This window comes from Eutrigla gurnardus, assembly GCF_963514095.1.
Source record: "Eutrigla gurnardus genome assembly, chromosome: 23".
Taxonomy (NCBI): domain Eukaryota; kingdom Metazoa; phylum Chordata; class Actinopteri; order Perciformes; family Triglidae; genus Eutrigla; species Eutrigla gurnardus.
In genome coordinates, this window is record NC_139934.1 from 3,288,086 (window position 1) to 3,311,078 (window position 22,993).

A 22,993-nucleotide genomic window follows, 5' to 3' on the forward strand; every position below is an offset into this window, starting at 1 on the left:
TGCGGCCATGTTGTTTCTGTGTCTCAGTCGTTGCACGTGTTCTGGTTCAGGACGGATTTAAATAAAACTTTAACGCAACGTTTGACTTTTGTTCCCGATGTTTGTGTGTCGTCTGCGTCTTTATTTTCCCGCCCTTTTATCAGGAAGACAAGATGGCCGCATCACAGAATCTATAAACATGATCACAACTCTTCTCAGCTTGTCTGGTTTGTCTTCTTGCTCTGCGTGTCCACAGGGGGGCAGCACCTGCAGCATGAATTTACCTGGACACACACACACCCCTTGTTATAATGTCACTTCCAGCGTTGTTGACTGACAGAAGCAGCGTCTCTGGAGAGGATCTGCCGCCTCAAGGTGTGTGTAGGTGTGTGTGTGTGTCCTTAGAGGCGTCTCCATGGCAACGAAGACGTCCGTCAGCGTCGGAGAATGTCAAGTGTTCCCGACATCGCACCCTTTCTCTACTTGTGGCATTTAGATTCTATTTAGAGACTACATCTCCCATCAGCCCCTCCAACTTCTTCCCTCTCACTCGTGAAGATGGACAGGGGAGAGGGAGGAGTAGGGGAGGAGGGAGAGAAGAAGAAGGGGAGATGGAGGAAGGAGGAGTAGGGGGAGAGGAAGAGAAGGAGAGGGAGGAGTAGGGGAGAGGAGGATAGGGAGGAAGGAGGAGTAGGCGAGAGGAGGAAGAGGGGAGGAGGAGTAGGGGAGATGGAGGAGGGGGAAGAGGAGAGGGAGGAGGAGTAGGGGAGATGGAGGAGGGGGAAGAGGAGAGGGAGGAGGAGGAGGGGGAAGAGGAGAGGGAGGAGGAGGAGTAGGGGAGCGGGAGGAGGAGGAAGAGGGGAGCAGGAGGAGTGCGCTCAGACTCAGATGTTCCTGTGATCAGGTAGGTGGAGAATTAAAAACATCTCTAATCAAACTATTGAATAATAATCAAATTATTTTTATTATAATCGTATAATGTTGTCAATATCTTTCTTTCTGTATTGTTCATTCATGATTGTTTGTACTTATTATTAATTTAATGTTCTGTGTTATCTTATGCAACAGTACAGCAGAGCTTCTTTGCATTATTTATAATTTCACTGTGAAAGTACAATAATCTGCCGGCAGGAAATATCGAAAGAGAAGGAAGTTCTGCTGCTGTTATTTCTGAAATGTTACTTAAATTAATATTTAGAATTCATGGAGTATTTTCTGACTGTGGTGTAGTTTTACTTCAGTAAACAAAGTATTCCTGTACTGGTATTTCTTATTAAAAAACCACACACTCGGATGGATTTTAATAAATCTATTCCGTTAAGTCCTGGTTTTGTCTTGAAGGGTTTTTGCTCCCTCTGATGGAGGTGAGGAGGAACCTGACGTTTCCCAGATCTGGTCCTGAATGTGGTCCAGCAGGAGAAGGAAACCCTGAGAGGGTTCCACTGTGTGACGGATCAGGATCGCTTGCTTGATGTTGAACAGCAGGAAGATAGATTTAAAGGTTTCCTCAATCTTTACTTTTGGTTCCACAACAGATGAAAACATTCTTGACTTGTTTTGTTTTTCCATCCGTCCTATCAGATCAGACTTGAACAACATTGTGACATCACCATGGAAACCTCTCCAAGTGTTTTCAAACACAGGAAGGATGTTGTCCAATCAGAAGGCCCGATTCCGGAAGAGGCGGGGATTGAGCGTGCCCTCGGCAACACGGATCCTAACGCCAACTGGGGGGCGGAGCCTAACTTCAACCTCAACCTCACTCTGACGTCGCCGAGCAACCCCCGTCCGGCCCCCGAACCCCTGAGGCTGCACGGGGGGAACAAGAAGGATGATGGGAACAAAGGAGGCGGAGCTAAAGGAGCAGGGAGGTCCCCGAGCGCCTTGACGCCACTCGGGGACGGAGAGGATCCATCGCTACCAAAAAGCAAGATTCCTCGCTCGCCGACAACAGAGGTGAACAGCAGAGCTGAGCAAAGGCTGAGATCTCCAAACCCCAAATGTCCTCCGACACTGGAACAAGAGACCACCACGAGCAGCCCAAAGACCACCACGAGCAGCCCCAGGACCATCACGAGCAGCCCCAGGACCACCACGAGCAGCCCCAGGACCACCGAAAGACTCCAAACACCAGTACAGAGAATGGAGCCTGGAAGCGTCTCACTGACAACCAAGATTCCAAACAAAACAACGGCAATCCCAAAAGTACCACCGCATGGCCTCCAGGGGGAGCCGCCAAAAACCCTACACCTCCCCGTTAGCCTGAAGGTCCACCATCAGAAAGGGGATTCAAAAGTTATCAGTCCAAAACTTGCCAATAGAACCCTGACGACAACAACAAAAGTCCAAAAACCAGACCCAGGAAGCACCAGACATGATTCAAGAGCTCATAGTTCTGAGACGCCCCCTGTTGGACCAAAACCTGCACTGCTCAGCGCCAAGACTCCTCCGCTGAGTTCTCTTAGTCCCAAATCATCCACACAGAGCAAAACCTCTGGGACAAGGAACCGGAACACATCAGGGCCCAAAGACAATTTAGGTGGTAAAGATTCAAGTGTTGGTTCTGGATCCAAAACCAGTTCCAAATCCAGTTCAGGCTCCAAAGCAACGGATAGTCTGGATTCTAAAACTGGCTCAGATTCCAAAGCAAGTCCCAACTCTAAAACAGGGTTTGGTTCCAAAGACAGCCTCGATTCTAAGAGTGGGTCTGCTTCCAAAACCAGTTTGGGATCAAAGGACAGCTTAGACTCCAAACCTAGTCCCACTTGTAAGTCCGGGGTGGGTTCTGAAGATAGCCTTGATTCTAAAACTGCACCTGGAATCAAAGCACGCAAACGTAGTCCAGATCCTCTTCTCTCTCTTTCAAGTTCTAAACCTGGTCCGACCCGTTCAGTGTCTAAACCATCTCTGTTGGCCTCTGGCTCTAAGATGGACCTCGTTGGACCCGTCTCCACATTGCCCTCTAGAACTGGTCCGTCTGGGTTCAAAGACAAAAACTTGAAGGCTGCCAAACTCAGTCCAGATCCTAAATCTGGTTCAGCTCAGGCAGATTTGCCTCCCTCCTTGCCAGCAATTAAGAGTCCTGGCTCTGGTCCTGGCAAAACTCTTGGTTCTAGTCCGGCAGGGCCAAACAAGGAGGTCCTGAGGAGTCCTGGTTCAGCTGCAGGTAAACACATTCATCCTTCTGGTGTGTTTTCAGGCCTCGTGGCTCCTCTGGCCACCTCCAGCCCCAAAACCAGAACGTCTGTTGCCTTGACAACAATGAGAGGATCCACACCAGAGCCTGTGGAAGTAGCATCTGTTGCTGTGGAAACAAACGCTGATGGGAGACCAAATAATACCGGTCTAACTCGAGGTCTCACCTACGACTCGATAACCAAGATATCAGCAAAAACCGGCACCACCGCCACCGGGGAACCGGTGGGGACCAAAGGGACCGCTGAGTCTCCAGGAGATAAGGGGGTACCAGACTCCCCACAGACCAGACCAAGTCCCCTGAGACACACGAAATCCATCACCGCCGTTGGCAACATCCCAGCGTCGAGGGCAACGGGTACGGAGAGCAAGAAGGACGAGAAGAAGCAGGAATTCAGAAGTTCTTCATCCCTTTTCCCTCCTCTTCTTCACCCTCCAGCGAGCTCCAGGTCGGTCAGGGAGCAGGCCACCATGACCGACCCCAGCGAGAGGCCTCTCCTGCGGGAAGGGGAGCGGAGAGAGGTGGGCGTCCAGGTGGAGGTTTTCCAACGCTCCGCCTCCAGCAGCTCCGGCCTCCACAGCAGAACTCCCTCCTCCTCCCTGATTGGTTCTCCCAGCTGTCAGTCAGGTGGTTGGACCTCGCCGATGGTCCCGCCCTTCCAGCACGTCTGCCAGATCGACATCGAGCTGCGCAGCCAATTGGTGCTTCCCCCAGCCCAGGCCCGGTCCCTCCAGCAGAGCCCCGCCCACATGCCGGAGCTGCAGCCCGGACTGGACCAGGACCACTTCAGGGAGGAAGAGGAGGAGGAAGTGGAGAGGGAGCCGAACAAGGAGGAGGACGAGGCGGGGAAGCCACAGGAGGTGGCGTGGGACAAACAGGGGAGGACGTGGGAGGTGTACGGCGCCGTGGTGGACCTGGAGTCCCTGGGCTCGGCGATCCAGTCCCACCTGGAGTCCAAGATCCGGGATCAGGAGGAACGCATCCGGACTCTGAGGAAGTCCATCTGCTCGGACAGCAGCCTCCGAGGCTGCAAGACTACGAAGAGGAGGAAGAGGAGGAGGGGAGGAGGGATCCTGGGGTGCTGCAGGAAGGCGCCCGCCGTGGCGGACTGATGCACCTGTGATCACATGATCTGTTGGTACTGCATGTACTTCTACAACACTGAATACTTGAAATAGAGTAGAAAAACCCACAAACACGTATTCTAATAATAATGTCTTACTTTATTCTTTTATTCACTATAATTTAAGTAAAACACTTTAATGGTATAATTAAAGTAATGTTTTCATGTATGAGACGGGTTCATAATAATATTAATATATATATATATTAATACATATATATAATAATAGCAGCTCTCCATCTTCTAAATATTTCATCCACAAAAACACAAAACCACTCTGGAAGCTCAGAGAGCCGACAGGAGTGTCAATGTTTCCTTCTCCCTCTTCCTCCCTCTCCTTTTTCTCCTTCCTCTCCTCTTTCCTCTCCTTCTTCTCCTTTTTCTCCTTCTTCTCCTTCCTCTCCTTCTTCTCCTTTCTCTTCCTCACCTCCCTCTCGTCCCTCTCCTTCTTCTCCTTCCTCTTCTCCTCCCTCTCCTTCTTCTCCTCTCCTCCTCCCTCTCCTTCCTCTCCTTCCTCTCCTCCTCTTCCTCCTGTTATGGCTGTAAAGGAGTCTTGTTGTTGATGGAGCTCCGGGTTTCTTCTCTGAATAATTCAGAAACATTAAAGTCACGCTCATGTTAACAACAGCGTCTCTCCGCCATGTTTTATTCAGATGATGTCATCATCATGCTGCTTTTAGTCAAACTCCAGATCACTGGAACGAAGACTCTCTGCTTTGTTAGGTCTGTCTGCAAGACCACAAGATAACTACTGTTAAACTGCTGGTTTTCTGAATGGAGTCTGGTTGATGGATGCTAGGCTACGCTAACATTGTAGCTGCTCCATCAACACTCCATATAAGGTCATCGAGACATAAATACAGCAGAGACCTTGTTGTTTGGACCACAGACAGTCTCTGGTTCCTCCACATAGTCTGGTCTGGTCTCTGAACTCATGTGGTCTACTATCTAGACCTCTGGGGGACCACAGACGGTCCTTGTACAGTAAATGTTCTGCAGTGTGAAAAAAGAAGAAGAAGAAACTCCACATTCCTTCTTCATCCGGCTTGGCGCCAAAAGCGGCCACACCCCCTCTACTGACCGGGCTCAGATTCTGATTGGACGTCTGTGGCAGCGCCCCGGTGCCCCCCCCCCCAATCCCCTGGAGCTCAACAGCCACAGCGAGGGCGACGTGACGGCTTGAGGCAACTGAAGGACACCTGTTGTCAAGGGACGGGACCGGCGGGAAAAACTCCCGCTAAAAGAGAAGAGAAGAAGGTGAGTTTTTGTGACCGCCATCTTTATTCAGCTGTTGTGTTACACAGCTTTGATTTAAAGCTGCTATTAATTAAATACCGTATTATTATTAAAGCTGTCGTCTGCTGCAGGAAGTAGTGAATATCATCAAGTTTTTTGTGTCTTTATATCTTACATCTAAAATAAATCTGCTCCGAGCCTTCAGACCGGATCCCTGTGGATCTCCTGGTCCAATCACGTGCACCCGTACATGCGCGTGCACGGTTGTGTTTTGTCAACAACAACCCGTGTGAGTGAGTCCGAACTGTCCCGGCCGTCTAAAGGTCACTAAAGGTCACTGAGCTCACGTTGCATCCAAAAGATTGCTACCTCGTCACGGGGAGAGGGAGTCAGTACTCTGTACTCTGAGTGTATTTACTTACGTTAATAACATTAAATGTACTGTAAGAGTACTTTAAGAGTACTTAATCCACCTCCGTCTGTTTTCATGTTTACTTATTTGGTTTGAAATAACAAAATTGAAGCATATTGTGCTTTTATTCCCCGTCCTTCAAAATAAAAGCTCTATAAACTCCCCCTATTTTTAGCTGTAACTGTCCAGGTGTTTCCTCCACATCTGTCCCGCCAGGTGTTTCCTCCACATCTGTCCCGCCATGCCGTCTCCAGCTCTGCTCAGTCTTCTGCGACGTGGTCATATCGTCGTCACCAGGCGGAGCCTCCTCCCAGTCTGGTCCTCACCTGAACCCTCCGGCCAGGTGAGTCCTCCTTCGCCCACGCTGCCATTACAAACCTGTATTCATCGAACGGATCATTTCATTTCAATTGTCAAATTGTCACTTTCATTCATCGTGAATTGTTTGACTGGTCGCCCTGCAGGTGGGCGGGGCTTTGTTCAGGGTGATGGGCGTGCAGCGGGCTGGCGGGTCGACTCGCCTCAACCGGCCGGTCACATGGGACTCGTTCGGGATCTGGGGCAATCGGATAGAAGACCCCATTCTGCTGCCCTCCAGGGTCACATACAGAACACATGTTCCACAGGTAGATGGATGGATGATGGATGACGGGATGAATGATTGATGATGATGGATGATGGTTGACTCCGCCCCTCAGGTCAGCCTGTCCCGGGTCGGCAGTGCCTCTGTTCTGGGTCTCAGGAAGCAGAACGAGGACCGCCTCCGTTTTGCCCGTATCCGTGACAACCTGCTGTACTTCGCAGTGTTCGACGGCCACGGTGGCCCGCACGCCGCCGACTACTGCTACACCTTCATGGAGAAGTTCATCAGGTTGGATATTCGTATGATCATATTAATATTAATAACACTCACATTATAAAACGGCTGTTTCTGTTCAGAGATGCTCTGGAGGACGAGGACGACCTGGAGAAGGTGTTGAAGAAAGCTTTTCTAGACGTTGACAAGGCTCTACACACACATCTGAGCTACTTCAACAAGTGTGAGACACACACACACCACTACAGTGTTCCCACTACAGTGTTCCCACTACACCGCACCCACTACACCGAACCCACTACACCGTATCCACTACACCGTACCCACTACACATTACCCACTACACCTTACTCACTACACTGCTACCACTACACCGTACCCACTACACCGCACCCACTACACCATACTCACTACACCGCTACCACTACACCGTACCCACTACACCGTACCCACTACACTTTACCCACTGCACTATATCCACTACACCGTACCCACTACACTTTACCCACTACACTTTACTCACTACACCGCACCCACTACACCGCACCCACTACACCGTGGACACTACACCGCACCCACTACACCGTGGACACTACACCGCACCCACTACACCGTGGACACTACACCGTACTCACTACACCGTAACCACTACACCGTACCCACTACACTTTACCCACTACACTTTACTCACTACACCGCACCCACTACACCGTGGACACTACACCGCACCCACTACACCGTACCAACTACACCGTATCCACTACACCGTACCCACTAAACCGTACTCACTACACCGCTACCACTACACCGCACCCACTACACCGCTACCACTACACTGTACCCACTACACTGTACCCACTACACCGTACCCACTACACTTTACCCACTACACTTTACTCACTACACCTTACCCACTACACCGTATCCACTACACCATATCCACTACACCGTACCCACTACACCGCACCCACTACACCGCTACCACTACACTTTACCCACTACACCATATCCACTACACCGCACCCACTACACCATACTCACTACACCGTGGACACTACACCGTATCCACTACACCATACTCACTACACCGCTACCACTACACCGTACCCACTACACCGCACCCACTACACCATACTCACTACACCGCTACCACTACACAATATTCACTACACTGTTCCCACTACACTTTACTCACTACACCGCACCCACTTCACCGTGGACACTACACCGTATCCACTACACCATACCCACTACACCGCACCCACTACCCCGTGGACACGACACCGTATCCACTACACCGTACTCACTACACCGTACCCACTACAGTGTTCCCACTACACCGCACTCACTACACCGCACCCACTATGCAGTACTCACTACATCGTACCCACTACACCATACCCACTACAGTGTTCCTGCTACACCGTACTCACTACACCGTACCCTCCACATCATACCACTACACTGTACCCACTACATAGGTCCTGAATACTCCGTCTTCCTCCACAGCCTCCTTCCTGACAGCTGGCACCACGGCGACGGTTGCTATGCTACGTGACGGCGTGGAGCTGGTGGTCGGTAGTGTCGGCGACAGCCGGGCGTTGCTGTGCAGGAAGGGAGAAGCCAAGAAACTCACCGAAGACCACAAAGCCGACCGTGAGGACGAGAGACACAGGTACATCTACTATTACTACTATAGTATATATATATTTATATATATAGTTAGTAGTTTAAGTAGGTTAAAAGTGGAAACTAGACAAACCTAGTGGAGTAAATAGAAGTACTGAGGTCCAGAGTGTTTGTACATGAAGTACTAACACTGGTACTGTGTGTACTTGTGTTTAGGATCACAAGGTTCGGTGGCTTTGTGACGTGGAACGGCGTCGGCGAGGCCAACGTTAACGGGCGGCTCGCCATGACTCGCAGCATTGGAGACTTCCACCTGAAGGCCAGCGGCGTCATCGCAGAGCCGGACACGCGGCGAGTCAGCGTGAGTCCCCCAGACCTCCTGCTGGATCAGATCCCGATCTGTTGGATCAGATCCAGATCTGCTGGATCAGCTACTTACTTTTGGATTATTGCAGAAAAATAATAATGATGTTTATATGTTTGATCCAACTGACGAGGTAACAGGAAGTGTAAAAGTGCTGAGTCATCTCTGGTTTCTGGTCTGATATTCAACCTGTTTATCCACTGGAGGGTTAGAAGGGCGGATTATATTTGAGATCCTGGTCTCGGCAGGTCCAGAACGCTGGTGACTCCTTCCTAGCTCTGACCACCGACGGCATCAACTTCCTGCTGAGCGACCAGGAGATCTGTGATGTCATCAACCAGTGCCAAGACGCCACAGAGGCTGCTGATGTCATCACTCAGCAGGTACAAGTCAAGTTCACATCCCAAATCATCAAAATATAACCAAACTTTACAGAAATGTCTTTGTCCACGACTGTAATACGTGAACGGACAGTGATGCATGTAAACGGAACCTCCTGTGTGTTGAAGGCGCTGCAGTACGGCTCCGAGGACAACGCCACCATCCTGGTGGTGCCGTTGGGAGCCTGGGGGGAACAGCGGAGCTCCGCCACCGTCTACAGCCTGAGCAGAAGCTTCGCCTCCAGCGGGAGATGGGCATAGACCGTCACCATGCCGGACACGAAACAATCTCAATCTGGTCCGTAAACACCCAGAACTCCTCTGACGGACGGGAGAACCCACAGCAGCGCTTCAGTGTTCCTCTCAGACTGTTGATTCACATCTAGAACATCTGAAGCATCCAGAACATATAAAACATCCAGAACATCTGGAACACCTAAAACGTCTAGAACATCGGAAACATCCAGAACATCTCGAATTTACAGAACATCTAAAACAACCAGAACATCTAGAATTTACAGAACATCTAAAGCATCCAGAACATCCAGAATATCGATGATGTCACTGAAATATTCATGTTGTATGTAAATCACCTGTGAAAATAAGATAAATAATCAATAAATCAAGATCAGATTGAGTTTAATGTTCAAAGTAACCAAAGGAGTCAAAATATCCTGTTGTTTTTATTATCAGTAGTAGTAATATGATTGTAATTATTATAGCCTGTTGCCGGTGTTGTTGTAGTTACATGAGTCACCACTAGAGGGAGATGATTTGGATCACATTAAACAGACGGAAGCTTCAAACCAAAAGGAAGAAACTCTGATCTATTTCACTTCAAGTATCATCACTTTATTGGTTGATGATAGTTTGTTTGATTTGTTTGTAAAGTAACTACAGTTTTTAAATAAATGCAGTGGAACAGAAGAAAGAAGTAGCCTGAAGTAGAAATACGCAAGTGAAGTACAAGTACCTGATAAGTGTAGCAGTGTGCAGTAGTTTCTGTTAGTGTGCAGTCGGTCAGGATGGAGGTGGCAGCTCTCGCTCTGCTGCTCTGTGAGTACATTATATTACTCTTATAAGTATAATAATAACTACAGATATAGAGATTTATTGATGTGTATTTATGTTGTCGTTGTTGTTGTTGTTGTTTGAACTCAACTGTCTCACATTTGATTCATATTGAAGAAGAGAATCATGAAAGCAGGATTGTTTGTGTTTGTCTGATTCAGCTCTGACTTCTCTGGATTCTGCTTCTGCTCGAGGTATTTATACACCTAATGTACACGCCAGTAATAATTTTAGGAGTACTTCAGAGACGGTCCGTGTCTCCTCCAGTCTCCCTCACTGTCTCACCCCTGACTGTCTCACCCCCGACAGTCTCCCCGACAGTCTCACCCCCGAGAGCTCAGTTCTTCAAGTACGACAGTTTCTCGGTGAGCTGTGAGGAAGACGAGCCGGCGTGGAGGGTGATGAAGAGGACGCCGGACGGAGAGGTACTAGTACCACCATTAGAGTACTAGTACCACAGTTAGTGTACTAGTGACACACAGGTTAAAGTACTTGTACCACATGAGTTAAAACACTCAAAGTACAAACATCATAGTGTAAAATACTCTGTTACAAGTAGAAGTACTACTATCACACCGTTAAATACATTTACATTCAGGTCATTTAGCAGACGCTTTTGTCCAAAGCGACTTACAATAAGTACATTTGTCAAAAGAAGGAAACAAAGAAACCACAACGTATCATTGCTGATAAAGTAAGAGCTAAAAATAGAACAAGTGTAGGACTACTACACAGTAGAAGTACTACTATCACACCGTTAAATACTCTGTTACAAGTAGAAGTACTACTACACTGTAGAAGTACTGCATTGAGATCTTCCATCAGTAACAGTATATGAGGATAAAGGTGTGCTGGTGTTTGTTACCCACAATGCCTCTGGGCCCCCCAGGTGCGTGCATGTGGGTCCTCCTGCCACGTCGCCGCTGCCTTCCCGACCACGGACAGCGGCGAGTACTGGTGTGTATCTGGTCTAGGAGAGACCAGTACCCCCATCAACGTCTCCGTCACCGGTACAGGAACCTACCATAACCTGGTCTTAGTACTTTTACTGCCATAGAGGATTTGAATACTCCTTCTGGCCTGCGGGCCCCTGACCTGTGACCCCCTCCCCCCCCAGCTGGCTCTGTGGTCCTGGAGGGCCCGGTCCTCCCGGTGGCGGAGGGCACCAACGTGACGCTGCGCTGCAGACACCAAGTGGCGTCTGCGTGTGGCGGCGAGCGCCCGGCGGACTTCTACAAGGACGGCCTCCTCTTCAGGAACAGCTCCACCGGGACCACCACCCTGTCCGGGGTCTCCAGGTCTGACGAGGGCCTCTACAGCTGTGACGTCTGTGCAGCCGGAGGATCACCGGAGAGCCGGATCACCGTCATAGGTGGAGTCACCTTCATTCTTCACCAGGGAGGAGGCGGGGCTTATCCCAGAGGGCGGGGCTTATATAATTAATGGGGAGGGGTTATCCCAGAGGGCGGGGCTTATATAATTCATGGGGAGGGGGTTTTCCCAGAGGGGCGGGGTTATTCCAGAGGGGCGGGGTGTAGACAGTGAGATGAGGCGGGGCTTCCCTTTACGTAGACACCAACCAGGTTTCCTCTGGTCTGGTCTCAATGTGAGCTACTATCTAGACCTCTGGGGGACCACAACATTCTCTGGTCTGGTCTCTGGACTAATGTGAGCTACTATCTAGACCTCTGGGGGACCACAGACGGTCTCTGGTCTGGTCTCTGGTCTGGTCACTCAGTCTCTGCTTGTCCCCCCTGCAGGCCAGGACCCCCCTCCGCTGCTGTCGGTGTCCACCGTGGTGCGCCACCTGCTGGTGGGAGCTCCCTTCCTGGTGTCCACCATCGTAATGGGTCTGGTCTGCCGAGACACAGCGAGAGGTGAGTCCTTCTCTGATTGGCTGCTGGATGTCATGATGTCACTGGTCGGTAGCTCGCGAAACATTCTGTTTTCCAGGAAGAAAGAAGGAGACAAACTCAGATCGGAGATCGTCCAGCAAAACAAGAGGAACATCTGATGATGTCATCGTGGAAGTAGTGCATGACGAGCAGTGACATCATAGCTTGACGGTGACATCCGACCTGAAATAAAGAAGAAGACTCACGTTAAATACCTCGGATTAACGACGTTATTTCTAACGTTATATTTGTGTTTATTCTTTGTGAACGTTGTTGGATGATTGTGTTTTGTTGCCATGGAGATGAAACCTTTCTCTGAACGGCGGTTCTCTGGCTGGTCACCGGCACCGTCAACGGTCACCATGGCAGCAGGTCTGACAGGAAGTGAGGGCCGGAGGTGTGAGGCGGCAGAGCGGGTAGTTGTGGTGAGCCAGGTGTTGGTATTGATGACATCACATCCATCATTACTCACAGACGGGGAAGAAGTACTCGCCTACTTGTACTGTGGTAGAAGTACCTCAATGTTAAAACCATCCATGTAAAAGTATTGCGTTCAAAACCTCAATAAAACTCTTATCAGCTTCAAATACGTCACGGTATTGATGGTGAAGTGAAATGTTTGACTATTAAATCCGTTTGTGGATGAATATTACCACTACATGAATGTAATATTTAATATATTATAATAGCTACAATAATAATAATAAATATATTAATAATAATACATATGATAATCATACTGATAAATATAATAATGATAATAAATATAACAGACGCGCCCACACAGAAGAAGGTTTTCTGATCAACATGAAGCCGTTTCAAATCAAACCGGAAGGAAACTTCAAACTGCAGACTGAGGTGTTACTTTGTTCTACATGTCAACACACACACACACACACACACACACACACACACACACACACACACACACACGTATACATATACATTATACATTGTTATATTTATATAGCAAGCTAAAAAAAACAACTTTTACTCAAAATGTAAGTACAATTTTCAATATTTATTTATACTTCTCAGTCAAATTAATAACTTTTTTACTCCTCCAAGTTTATATGTTAACATGCAGTACTTCTACTATTACTATGATACAGTCGCTGTACATAATGAGTATTTCTACTTTTCAAACTTCAAGTACATTCTGCTGATAATACTTTACCCTCAATATCAATACATATAATAGATACACACACACTGATACAAATGTCAGACAGGAGCAGTCTGGTGACTTCCGGTCTGTAAGCGGAAGTCGCCGCCCCTCCGGTACGAACGCGGAAGCGAACGTCCTCCGCGGCGGTATGAAACACTTCCGGGTTCCTCTCACGTCCTCTTAACTGTTAAAAGTTTGTTTAGTTTGTAAACATTTACCGGGACGAGTTAACGGGACGGACCGGGACGAGTTAACGGGACGGTTAGAAGGAGGAGGAGGAGGAGTTTGTTTTTACCTGTGGAGGTAAGAAACGTTCAAAGTGTTGTTAGCAGCTAGCCGCAGCTAACACCGGCAACTTGTTTAAAACAATATTTGGGGGGGCTTGGGGACGATTTAAGGTCGCTCCAGCCCCCCCAACATAGACCCAACAACGTCACTGGAAGTTACATGAATCTTCCTCCACAGCAATATGATGTCTGGTAGAATAAACACCGCTGTGCTGCACACTCCCACCACTGGGTGCCGCTGTTGCACCACTGGGCGCTGCTGTTGCACCCTTGTTAGATGTCTGTTTCTGTCAGAAAGCTCATGTTTAATAATAATCATGAATAATGATTCTCTGTTTTGTCTGAAGGAGGAAGTAGAAAAATAGAAGAGGGGCAGTGGGCGGAGTCAAGAGGATGTTGGGGGCGGGGTCGAAAGGAGGCTTGAAGATGGCGTCCGGCGCCACGGAGGAGGAGGAGAATCCTGCGATGGTGAGGCGTCTCCGTTCAACTCAGTCCCAGAATATGAATCCATGTTTTAATCTACAATATGATTATTAATATAATATGAATAATCAATAAATCCTCTAATCAGTAAATGGACAAATACAATAAATGAGTCAACTTTTATTGTCATATTCACATTAATGTTCACAGATTCGGACCAAAATCACAGAAAACACCATTTATGATGCAGTTTATTGGTTTACTTTAGAATTAAACTATTATTATTATTATTATATTATTTCTAATACCTAATATAAGATGTACGTGTACCTGTTGCGTAGTACTCCGTGTGTGTATTTGCAGCTTGCTGTCAAAGACTCATTATGCCTGCTTATGACGCAGATATCAAACACGTGTTGAGCGATCGGTTCTTGACAGATGTTACACGACAATGTTATCAGCCGGTCGTCATGACAACGGAGCACCGCGGCGTGATAACCGGTGACTGGGGGGGATGGTGCGTCCGGTGTGACGCTGTTACTGTGTGTGTGTGTGTGTGTGTGTGTGCGTGTGTGTGTGTGTGTGTGTGTGTGTGTGTGTGTGTGTGTGTGTGCGTGTGTGCCTCTTCCCTAACCCTGACTGTCAAGTGTTCCAGTGACCTCTGACCTCTTCGCCTGCCTCCAGGCAGGGCGCCATCGTCTCCGTGGCAACCTCACCAACCTCTTGATCCGGGATCTGATTGGCCGGCCGATTGGCTCGCGGTTCCCACGGCGATCCTGTGACGGTGCTTTGATTATTCTCCGACCTTTGATTCCCCTTTAGGAGCGGAGGCTGCGTTCAAGGACAGTTGGACATCTCAGTGTTTCCTTGTGTTTGAGGCTACATTTAAAGCTGGGGTATGTAATGTTGGAAAGCTAGCAAGAGAGTGTCTCCCCCCCCCCCATCCCGTCAGTGAGTCCGTCCAAGCTGATTCTTCCGGCATCAGCGAGACGTGAAGGCTCTGCACTCGCGCTTAGGCGGGGAGGGCGGGTGCAGAACTAGACATGAAGGCATCTGATTGGTTTTTTACTCTGACCAATCTGCGTCCTTCGGTGCGAGGGAGATCAAAGAGCCAGATCAAAATAGACGGCGTGTTTCGAGGATCTTCCTGTTGTGTGATTGGCCGCAGGGTGTCTGGTTGCCGGCGGGGACATTGTCCCCCGTTGCCCCCGGTGATCCTGAAGGTTTTGGGACATTTGAAACCCTCCAATAACAAGCCGCCTCGTTCAAACCGCCTGGGAGCTGATTGGACGCCCCGTAAACAGGACCACATCGACCCAGAACCGTGGACTGACACCTTTTTTCTTTTGTGTGTTTCCAGGACAGCGACCGTAACCACAGCGACAACAGTGTCACTTCCTGTCCAGCTGAGGCCCCGCCAGATGTCGCCATGGAAACGGAGCAGAGCGAAGGTATACGTAGAGGCGACTTCAGGCTGATGATCATTATGATTGACAAAAAAAAACATTAAACTTGTGTCGGCATGGTAACTCCACATTGACCTTTGACCCCCCTCGGCCAGACCCTTCGGGGACACCACAGAGACCAGGACCCGTGGTGGTTCAGGGTAAAAACCCGGCCGGGGAGAAGCTGGAGAGAGTCCGCAAGTGGAGCATGAGCACCTATAAGGTGAGAGGGATCCACTGATCAACGATGTTATTGATCAATATAAGTGTGATCTATATCGATGTGATCAACCCCCCCCCCCCCCCTCATGCAGTGCACCCGGCAGGCTCTGTCTGAGAAGCTGGGCCGCGGGTCTCGTACCGTAGACCTGGATCTGGAGCCCCGCCTCGAGCTGCTGAGAGACGACCGCCAACGCTACGACCACGTCACCAAGCTGGCCCAGACACTGGCCAATCAGCTCGCCGAGTTCACGCTTACCCAGAAGACCCTGGGGGACGCCTTCACCGAGCTGGGCCTCAAAACGCCAACGCTGCATGTGAGTCCACTACCGCTAGACCTGGTTCTAGTCACCGGGCAGTGCCGTTTTGTTGTACTTTCATAGTCGTTTTACACCTGCGTCGGTTTGTAGCATGTTTTGTTTTGTTCGTTAACGGCGTGTTATAAACTGTTATTAATGGTTATGAACGGTTATTGATGTTATAAACAGTAAATAACATTTATTAACAGTTATTAACTGATTTTACTGTTAACTTTATAAACGGTTGTTAACTGTTTTTACCTCTATAATCTGTTATTAACTGCTTATAACTGTTAATAAAGTTATTAACTGCTTATAACTGTTATTAAAGTTATAATCTGTTATTCACTGCTTTTAACTGTAAACGCTATAAACAGTTATTAACTGTTATTAACGGTTATAAACTGTTATTGACTGTTATTAACTGTTAGCGGTTTTTAACTGTTATTAACGGTTATAAACTGTTATTCACTGCTTTTAACGTTATAAACGGTTATTAACGCCCGGTCAGGTGGAGTTTGGCGTGAACGCCGAGGCTCAGAAGTTCCTGTCTAAGAGCGGTGAGACTCTAATAGCGGCGGTTCAGGCCTTCAGGTCCGACATGGACACGCTGGTCAACAAGACCATGGAAGACACCATGATCAACGCCAGGCAGTACGAGGCCGTCAGGTGGGTGTTTCCTGTTGCTCGCCCGTCATCTCTCTCCGAGTGGCCGCCATGTTTCATCTCATTTGTAAACAATAATAAGGAGGCAATCTTGGTTCTCGACCCGTTTATCCGCTCCAATGATGTTCTCGTTTGTTGTTGTTTGTCCGACCCTCAGGATCGAGTACGATGCGTACCGAGTGGACCTGGAGGAGCTGAACCTGGGACCCCGGGACCCCGTCACCCTGCCCAAACTGGAGGTGGCCCAGAAGGACTTCCAGAGCCAGAGGGAGCGGTACCAGAGGACCAGAGACGACCTGTCCGTCAAAGTCAAGCTGCTGGAGGAGAACAAGGTGAGCCTGGGGTCGGCAGGGGGACTCGGGGGGGCCCTGGTCTGGGTTCCATCAAGTGGTCTCATTGTTTGTAATATATAGTCGCTGACTGGTTCTGCGTCTGCAGGTCCGGGTCCTCCATCAGCAGCTGTGGCGGCTCCACTCCGCCGTCGCCGCTCACAGTCTATCGTGTCAAAGCTTCCTGGAGCGAAACATCGGGCCGGCGGGCGCAAACCTGAACCAGGCCGGCGTGGACGCCCCCTCCTGGCTGGAGGAGAGTTGAGGTCCGCCAGCTCCAAATCAGGTGGATTTGGAGCTGGTGGGCCCTGGGTTCTGGATCTCCACAGTGAGTTTGATGGTTTCCAGGGAAGTTCAACCCTTGACCCGTCCTATAAGAACCGTTCATCATCTTGAACCTTTATTTATTATTTTTAGTATATTTAGGACCAGAACCTGCTCCATGCAGTTCTTACATTCACACTGGTTAACAAAGACTCCCGTCCTGGTCTTCCTTCCTCGGCGTGTTGGTGGGTGAACCCATAATCCTCTAGGGGGCACTAACCTTTCTTTGAACTCTAAAATCCTCCGCCGCTGCGGTCACAACATCCCAGTGACTCAGAGCGCCTCAACACCAAGGCTCCACATCTGGACCCGGATCTGGGTCCAGATCGAGACCAATCATTTGAGACAAAACGGTGTTGACGGTGTTGCCCCCCCCCCCCCAGTTAGCAAGTTAGCCCTGAAATACGAGTTCTATTCAGTTCAGTAAAGACTGAATTAACGCGCTACCTTTTCTACGTTTGTTTTTTTTATTCTGATTGAGACCAAAACGTTGATGGATGTTCTCGATGTTCTCGATGTGACTGAGTTGTGACTCCGCCCCCTTCCAGACTGTTCCGTTACCAGGGGAGATGTTTGTGTCGCTGTTCGTTAACAACAACATTTATGCAATGACTGTTGATGCCTTAAAAGTGCCTGTAGCCTGTAGACCGTTTCCTCGTCTTCTAAAGAACGCAGTTGAACGAGGCCCTAAAGGGGAAGTCTGCTCCATGATGTGTTCAAAGCCCAAATACCAGCTGACTGGTTCTGCTACTTCATTATCTCTCGGCAACTAAAGTATATATTTATGTTTCTTATTATTAAAGTAACTTTCTCTACTTTAATGCTTTTTCTTGTTTCTGATCCAAGAGAACGACCTGTGATGATTTTAATGTGTTCTGATGGGAAAAAAAGGGATTCTCCCAGAATCCCCAGGTGTTGTGAGGTGAAAACTACAGAGACTTAACGGGGGATTCTCCTTTCAACGTGAGTCCTTAAGCGGTTTAATCTCGTTGGGAATGTTTGAACGTGAACGACCAAATAAATCTGTCAAAGCAAAACCCAACGAGAGACGCCTCCTTTATTAAAACCTTTAGCTCCTCACTTCCTGTTCAGAGTCGTGTGATGATGTCATCGTCCCTCTGCTCATTTGTCAAAACATAAATGTACACATGCAGGATAAAACTTATATGAGAATAATGTTTCCAATAATTAATGAGCAAATATTTACAATATATTGTCATGTAACATCAATCAATCAATCAATAACTGGAGAAAATGAACATCAGGTTGGTGGCGTGTGAGCTCTTTGAAAGGAGGACGCGGCTGACACATGAAACCCTAGTGCGCGTTTGAGAAGACTGACTGGTTATTTAGTCAAGGGCGGGGCTGGTAGCACTTATTATCTGGGCCGAACACACACAGTTAATTTGACATTTAAGACCGTGTGTGTGTGTGTGTGTGTGTGTGTGTGTGTGTGTGTGTGTGTGTGTGTGCGCGCGCGCGCGCGTGTGTGTTATGGAAGGTGGGCGTGTACGACAGAAAGCCTTCGCTTACACCTGAGTTATCACGCATGCGTAGTCTGCCTTGGTTCCCAACCCGTGTGTGTGTCGCTCTCTCTCTCTCTCTCGCACGCACGCACGCACGCGCGCACTCGCCGCCGGTGTCACTGTGTCTGTCGGCTGTGTAGCGCGCGCTGCCCGTGGAAGCCCGCCGGCGTCGAACCGAACCGGTGGATCTTGTTTTGCAGTAAAGTTGGACTTTCTTGAACGGGGTCCGGCGCAGCAGAGTCCGGGTCGCCGGTGGAGCCGCTCAGCCCGGTGAGTTTAACGCAGGAGCTGCAGCCGCCTCTCTTCGCTCTCTTCGCCCCGGTGGTTCCGGTGATTCCGGTGTGTCGGTGAGTTCACGGTGCTGTTAACTTCTTCACTCTGCATGCTAACGAGCTGTTTAACGCGGCGCCACTTGACTCCCGCCAGAGTCACGGTTTCTAGGACGGCGGCTCTCAGCGCGCCGCTGTTGTTCCCGAAGTGGAATTGTGGAGTTCTACGAGGAGAACATTGCTGCGGTGTGTGTGTGCGTGCACGGACGCGTGTGTGCGCGTGTTTGCGTGACTCCTGAACGCACCGTGAGGCGGTTATTCCTCTATTGTTCATATAATTGTTTCTTTTCATGCTGAGTCTTTATGGGTCTGATGACACTTAAATATGTGTCGACTAACCACCTGCTTTCTTTTTAATATCTCCACAGACATATTCCGTTTTTTATTCTTCTATTTATTTAACGTTTGTGTTTTTTCCTCTCTTTTAAGGAATTCTTATAATAATATGTTATAATAATATTAATTACTTTGAGATATTATTCCTCGTTTATGGAGACAATAATGAGTTTGTCTGATCTTTATCTAATATATTAATTAAAACGATGCTGTTTGTTTCTTCTCCTTTAGGTCTTTGTTCAGTATTGATCTTGTTATGTTTTGTCAATAATAAGTTATTGATAATGAGCGTGTGGGGCTTTTATTTCCTCTCTTTGTTCTGCATAAGTGTAATTAGTGAGTCGTGGTGCTTTTCCACTCCAGCGTCTCTACGACAACATGGATGTAATGATTAACCATCATTATTCATTAATAGTTACGATCATCGTCCGGCATCGAACCTGTGGCGTTTTCTGCATTTTGGGTCCCAACGAGTCAACACTCAAACTTGCTGCTTCTTTTTGCACCTGTTTGCCAGGCTGACGTCGTCTCCACCAGACTCCATTAAGAAATCTAGTAATTTAAGATTGCACGCCCGACTGACACACAGTCAGCCTGACCTTTGACCTTTCTTAAGTCACGCCCTTCTGGTGAAATCGGCAGGTGTGAAATCCTCCAAAGTGTTTCCTGAACAGTTTAACGAGTCGTTGATTCAAACCGACTCCTGTCGAGGGTTGAAGTGTCTCTGTTAGAGGTCAGGGTCAGAGGTCATCTAGGGTCAGAGGTTATCTCCTCACCGGCCACTTTGATTAATGAGTTTCAACATTAATGTGACGAAGACGACGATGCGGCTGGAAACCGGATCGTGAGATTAAATCTGCATCACAGAAAGTTACGACGGACCAAATCAGACGGATTTCACTGCTAGCATAACCGCTAGTTTAAAACCATTAGCTTAAACCATTAGCTTGAACTGCTAGCTTAAGGCCGAGCCTCCAGTCCGACCCCCAGTCCGACCCCCCAGTCTGACCCCCCTGGCCTACTGGTGTTTGAGGGTTTCCATGGTGACGGGGAGAATCCTGGGAAGAGAATCGGTTATAGATGGTTCCGTAGGTATTGGTTATTGATTCTTGGATGGTTGTCGGGGGTTTCTGGGTAGGTTCTTGTCCGAGCAGAGAGGCCAGTCCGGTTCCAGGCGATCCCTCGGTCTTTGGTTTTCTGCAGACCGGAAGCAACAGGTGGCAGCTCCCAGATCTGTTATTAGTGCTTCCGGGGAATCCGGTTCACTGGAGGTCTGAGGCGGGTCCAGGACACGGGTGGAGTCCGGGACGCGGGTGGAGTCCGGGACGCTGGTGGAGTCCGGGACGCGGGTGGAGTCCGGGTGGAGTCCGTGACGCGGGTGGAGTCTGGGACGCGGGTGGAGTCCAGTTTGTTTATTCAGCGGCCTCCAAACACTGATGTGACTTATCAGGTGTTTCTGTGCTGAAGAAGCAGCATATATATATATGTATGTATATATATATATATATATATATACATACATATATATATATATATTTAAAAAATATATATATATATTTATATATATATTAACGTTGCTTTTGATCATCACTTTTATTTTGAATTGATTATGTAAATCTTCCTGCCGGTGGGACGTGTGATCACCTTTCTGTCTCCGAGTCAGACTTTCATATTAGTTTCATGTTGAAGCCTTTTCTCCGCCGAGACGCCGTAGAAACCGGAGAAACCGGAGAAACGACGCGGCGTCAGCGTGCCTGATGGAGGCTCCGCCCACAGCAGCCATCTTTAATTGGTAAAGTGGACACCAGCGGCGTCCTCGCCCGGCTGTGTTTGGACATGTTGAGTCCTTTGAAGTCCGAGACACACCTGTCAACTGCTGAGTCAGCTGGAAACCGCTGAGTCACCTGTCAACTGCTGAGTCAGCTGGAAACCATGGCAGTTAAAGGGGAAGGCTGCAGGAAAGAGACAATGTCACCGTATGATGTCACCATCCTGATGATGATGTCAGCGTGATCCTGATGATGATGTCAGCCTGATCCTGATGATGATGATGTCAGCGTGATCCTGATGATGATGATGATGTCAGCGTGATCCTGATGATGATGAAGATGTCAGCGTGATCCTGATGATGATGAAGATGTCAGCGTGATCCTGATGATGATGATGATGTCAGCGTGATCCTGATGAAGATGTCAGCGTGATCCTGATGATGATGATGATGTCAGCGTGATCCTGATGATGATGATGATGTCAGCGTGATCCTGATGAAGATGTCAGCGTGATCCTGATGATGATGATGATGTCAGCGTGATCCTGATGATGATGATGATGTCAGCGTGATCCTGATGGTGATGTCGCTGATAGGTCATTACATAATATATAATACTATGTAATAATATAAATACTCTACAACAATATATCCTCCTAGCTGAGGGCCTGGTGTCCCTGAGCAAGACGAGCTGGCTGTCGCCCTGCGTGGTTGACTCCTCGTCGGTGTGTGAATGTGTGAATGAATGGGTGAATGAATGGGTGAATGTCAGTCATTAATGTAAAGTGCTTTGGATAAAAGTGTTTTATAAATGAGGACCATTTACATCAAACTTCTTATCGTCTCCAGATCGTTGCTTCATTAATCATCTGTTATATAATAATATAATACGAATAATCGCTTTTAGCCTGAGTCACGCTTGTTTGAGTGTGAGGTCATGTTTGTTTAGTGAAGTGTGTGTGTGTGTGTGTGTTTGTGTGTGTGTGTGAGAGAGAGAGAGAGAGAGGAGAGGTCAAATGAATTTGTAGTGTAAATATTTGTCAGTTTATTATTTCTCAAACAGGTTTTCTGTGTGTGTTTGTGTTTTAATCTACACACTTTCACTGGCTGCCAGACCAGCTCCAGTGACCGTTTATATATATATATATATATATATATATATATACACATATATATACACACACACAGACATAAGTAGTGATAGTACTAGTATTAGTACTAGTAGTTTTCGTAGTAGTATGTTCAATCATCAGTTCACACTCATCATCAACCCCCACGACCTCATTAACCAATCAGAACACTCCCTGGGAACCGGGTCGGTCTATCTTTATATTCCCAGTCGTGTGATTGGACGATGTCGATGATGTCACGGTCACTCTTGTTTGTGAGCGTTTGACGGTGGAGGGACAAGAGCAAACACCTGGATGCAGCCGTCTGCCATTGTCCGTTACCGCGGCGATCAGTGGCATTCTGACCGGTTGCCACGGTAGCGGTTGGACTCCTCACTCCCTGGCATCAACACACGGACACACACACGGACACACACACACACACACACACACACGGACACACAGTGTTCTCTTGCATTCTTTTCAAATACGAAATGACACACCAGACTCCATTGAAAATTCTGCTAATTTAGGGTTTTCTTTCCTTGTTAGCTGATGATGAAACCTATAAAGTGTGTTCGGATATTGTTTTGACGTATTAACATGTGACCGGGGATTCGGCTCAAGAAATTCACCAAAATATACGTTTTTTAAAAATGGAAA

The 22,993-nt window shown here is 48.3% G+C and overlaps 5 protein-coding genes across 9 annotated transcripts in view; all 5 read left to right on the top strand.

Annotated features, from left to right (window-relative positions):
• The first annotated feature begins 873 nt into the window (after positions 1-873).
• Positions 874-4,359, top strand: gprin3a (GPRIN family member 3a). Its single transcript, XM_084002366.1, has 2 exons — positions 874-883; positions 1,561-4,359. The coding sequence occupies exon 2, from the start codon at positions 1,591-1,593 to the stop codon at positions 4,285-4,287; it is 2,697 nt and encodes an 898-aa protein (XP_083858492.1). The 5' UTR covers positions 874-883; positions 1,561-1,590; the 3' UTR covers positions 4,288-4,359.
• Positions 4,360-6,162: 1,803 nt separating this feature from the next.
• ppm1ka (protein phosphatase, Mg2+/Mn2+ dependent 1Ka) lies at positions 6,163-9,405 on the top strand. Its single transcript, XM_084002415.1, has 8 exons — positions 6,163-6,289; positions 6,411-6,572; positions 6,645-6,817; positions 6,886-6,986; positions 8,273-8,438; positions 8,609-8,753; positions 9,005-9,139; positions 9,266-9,405. The coding sequence occupies exons 1-8, from the start codon at positions 6,188-6,190 to the stop codon at positions 9,395-9,397; spliced, it is 1,116 nt and encodes a 371-aa protein (XP_083858541.1). The 5' UTR covers positions 6,163-6,187; the 3' UTR covers positions 9,398-9,405.
• Positions 9,406-10,336: 931 nt separating this feature from the next.
• LOC311008653 (low affinity immunoglobulin gamma Fc region receptor III-A-like) lies at positions 10,337-12,299 on the top strand. Its single transcript, XM_084002443.1, has 5 exons — positions 10,337-10,632; positions 11,097-11,217; positions 11,325-11,579; positions 11,968-12,084; positions 12,161-12,299. Exons 1-5 carry the CDS (start codon positions 10,417-10,419, stop codon positions 12,256-12,258), a joined length of 807 nt encoding a protein of 268 aa, XP_083858569.1. The 5' UTR covers positions 10,337-10,416; the 3' UTR covers positions 12,259-12,299.
• Positions 12,300-13,422: 1,123 nt separating this feature from the next.
• Positions 13,423-18,077, top strand: LOC311008644 (arfaptin-1-like). Of its 3 annotated transcripts, XM_084002424.1 has the most exons (9): positions 13,423-13,573; positions 13,905-14,025; positions 14,665-14,876; positions 15,341-15,431; positions 15,542-15,648; positions 15,740-15,961; positions 16,455-16,612; positions 16,767-16,941; positions 17,048-18,077. In XM_084002424.1, exons 4-9 carry the CDS (start codon positions 15,410-15,412, stop codon positions 17,201-17,203), a joined length of 840 nt encoding a protein of 279 aa, XP_083858550.1. In that variant the 5' UTR covers positions 13,423-13,573; positions 13,905-14,025; positions 14,665-14,876; positions 15,341-15,409; the 3' UTR covers positions 17,204-18,077. The 3 variants fall into 3 exon arrangements, with proteins under 3 accessions (XP_083858550.1, XP_083858549.1, XP_083858548.1); XM_084002423.1 differs by lacking the exon at positions 14,665-14,876 and having other exon boundaries at positions 13,905-14,038; positions 15,387-15,431; XM_084002422.1 differs by lacking the exon at positions 14,665-14,876.
• A 371-nt stretch (positions 18,078-18,448) lies between these two features.
• The window catches only part of LOC311008610 (uncharacterized protein), an 11,451-nt gene continuing 6,906 nt past the window's right edge, over positions 18,449-22,993 (top strand). For 2 of the 3 annotated variants that reach the window (XM_084002357.1, XM_084002356.1), the window contains exon 1: positions 18,449-19,135. The gene's annotated coding sequence lies outside the window, so the exon portion shown is untranslated. The remainder of the gene's footprint in view (positions 19,136-22,993) is intronic. The other variant, XM_084002358.1, reaches the window with a different exon arrangement.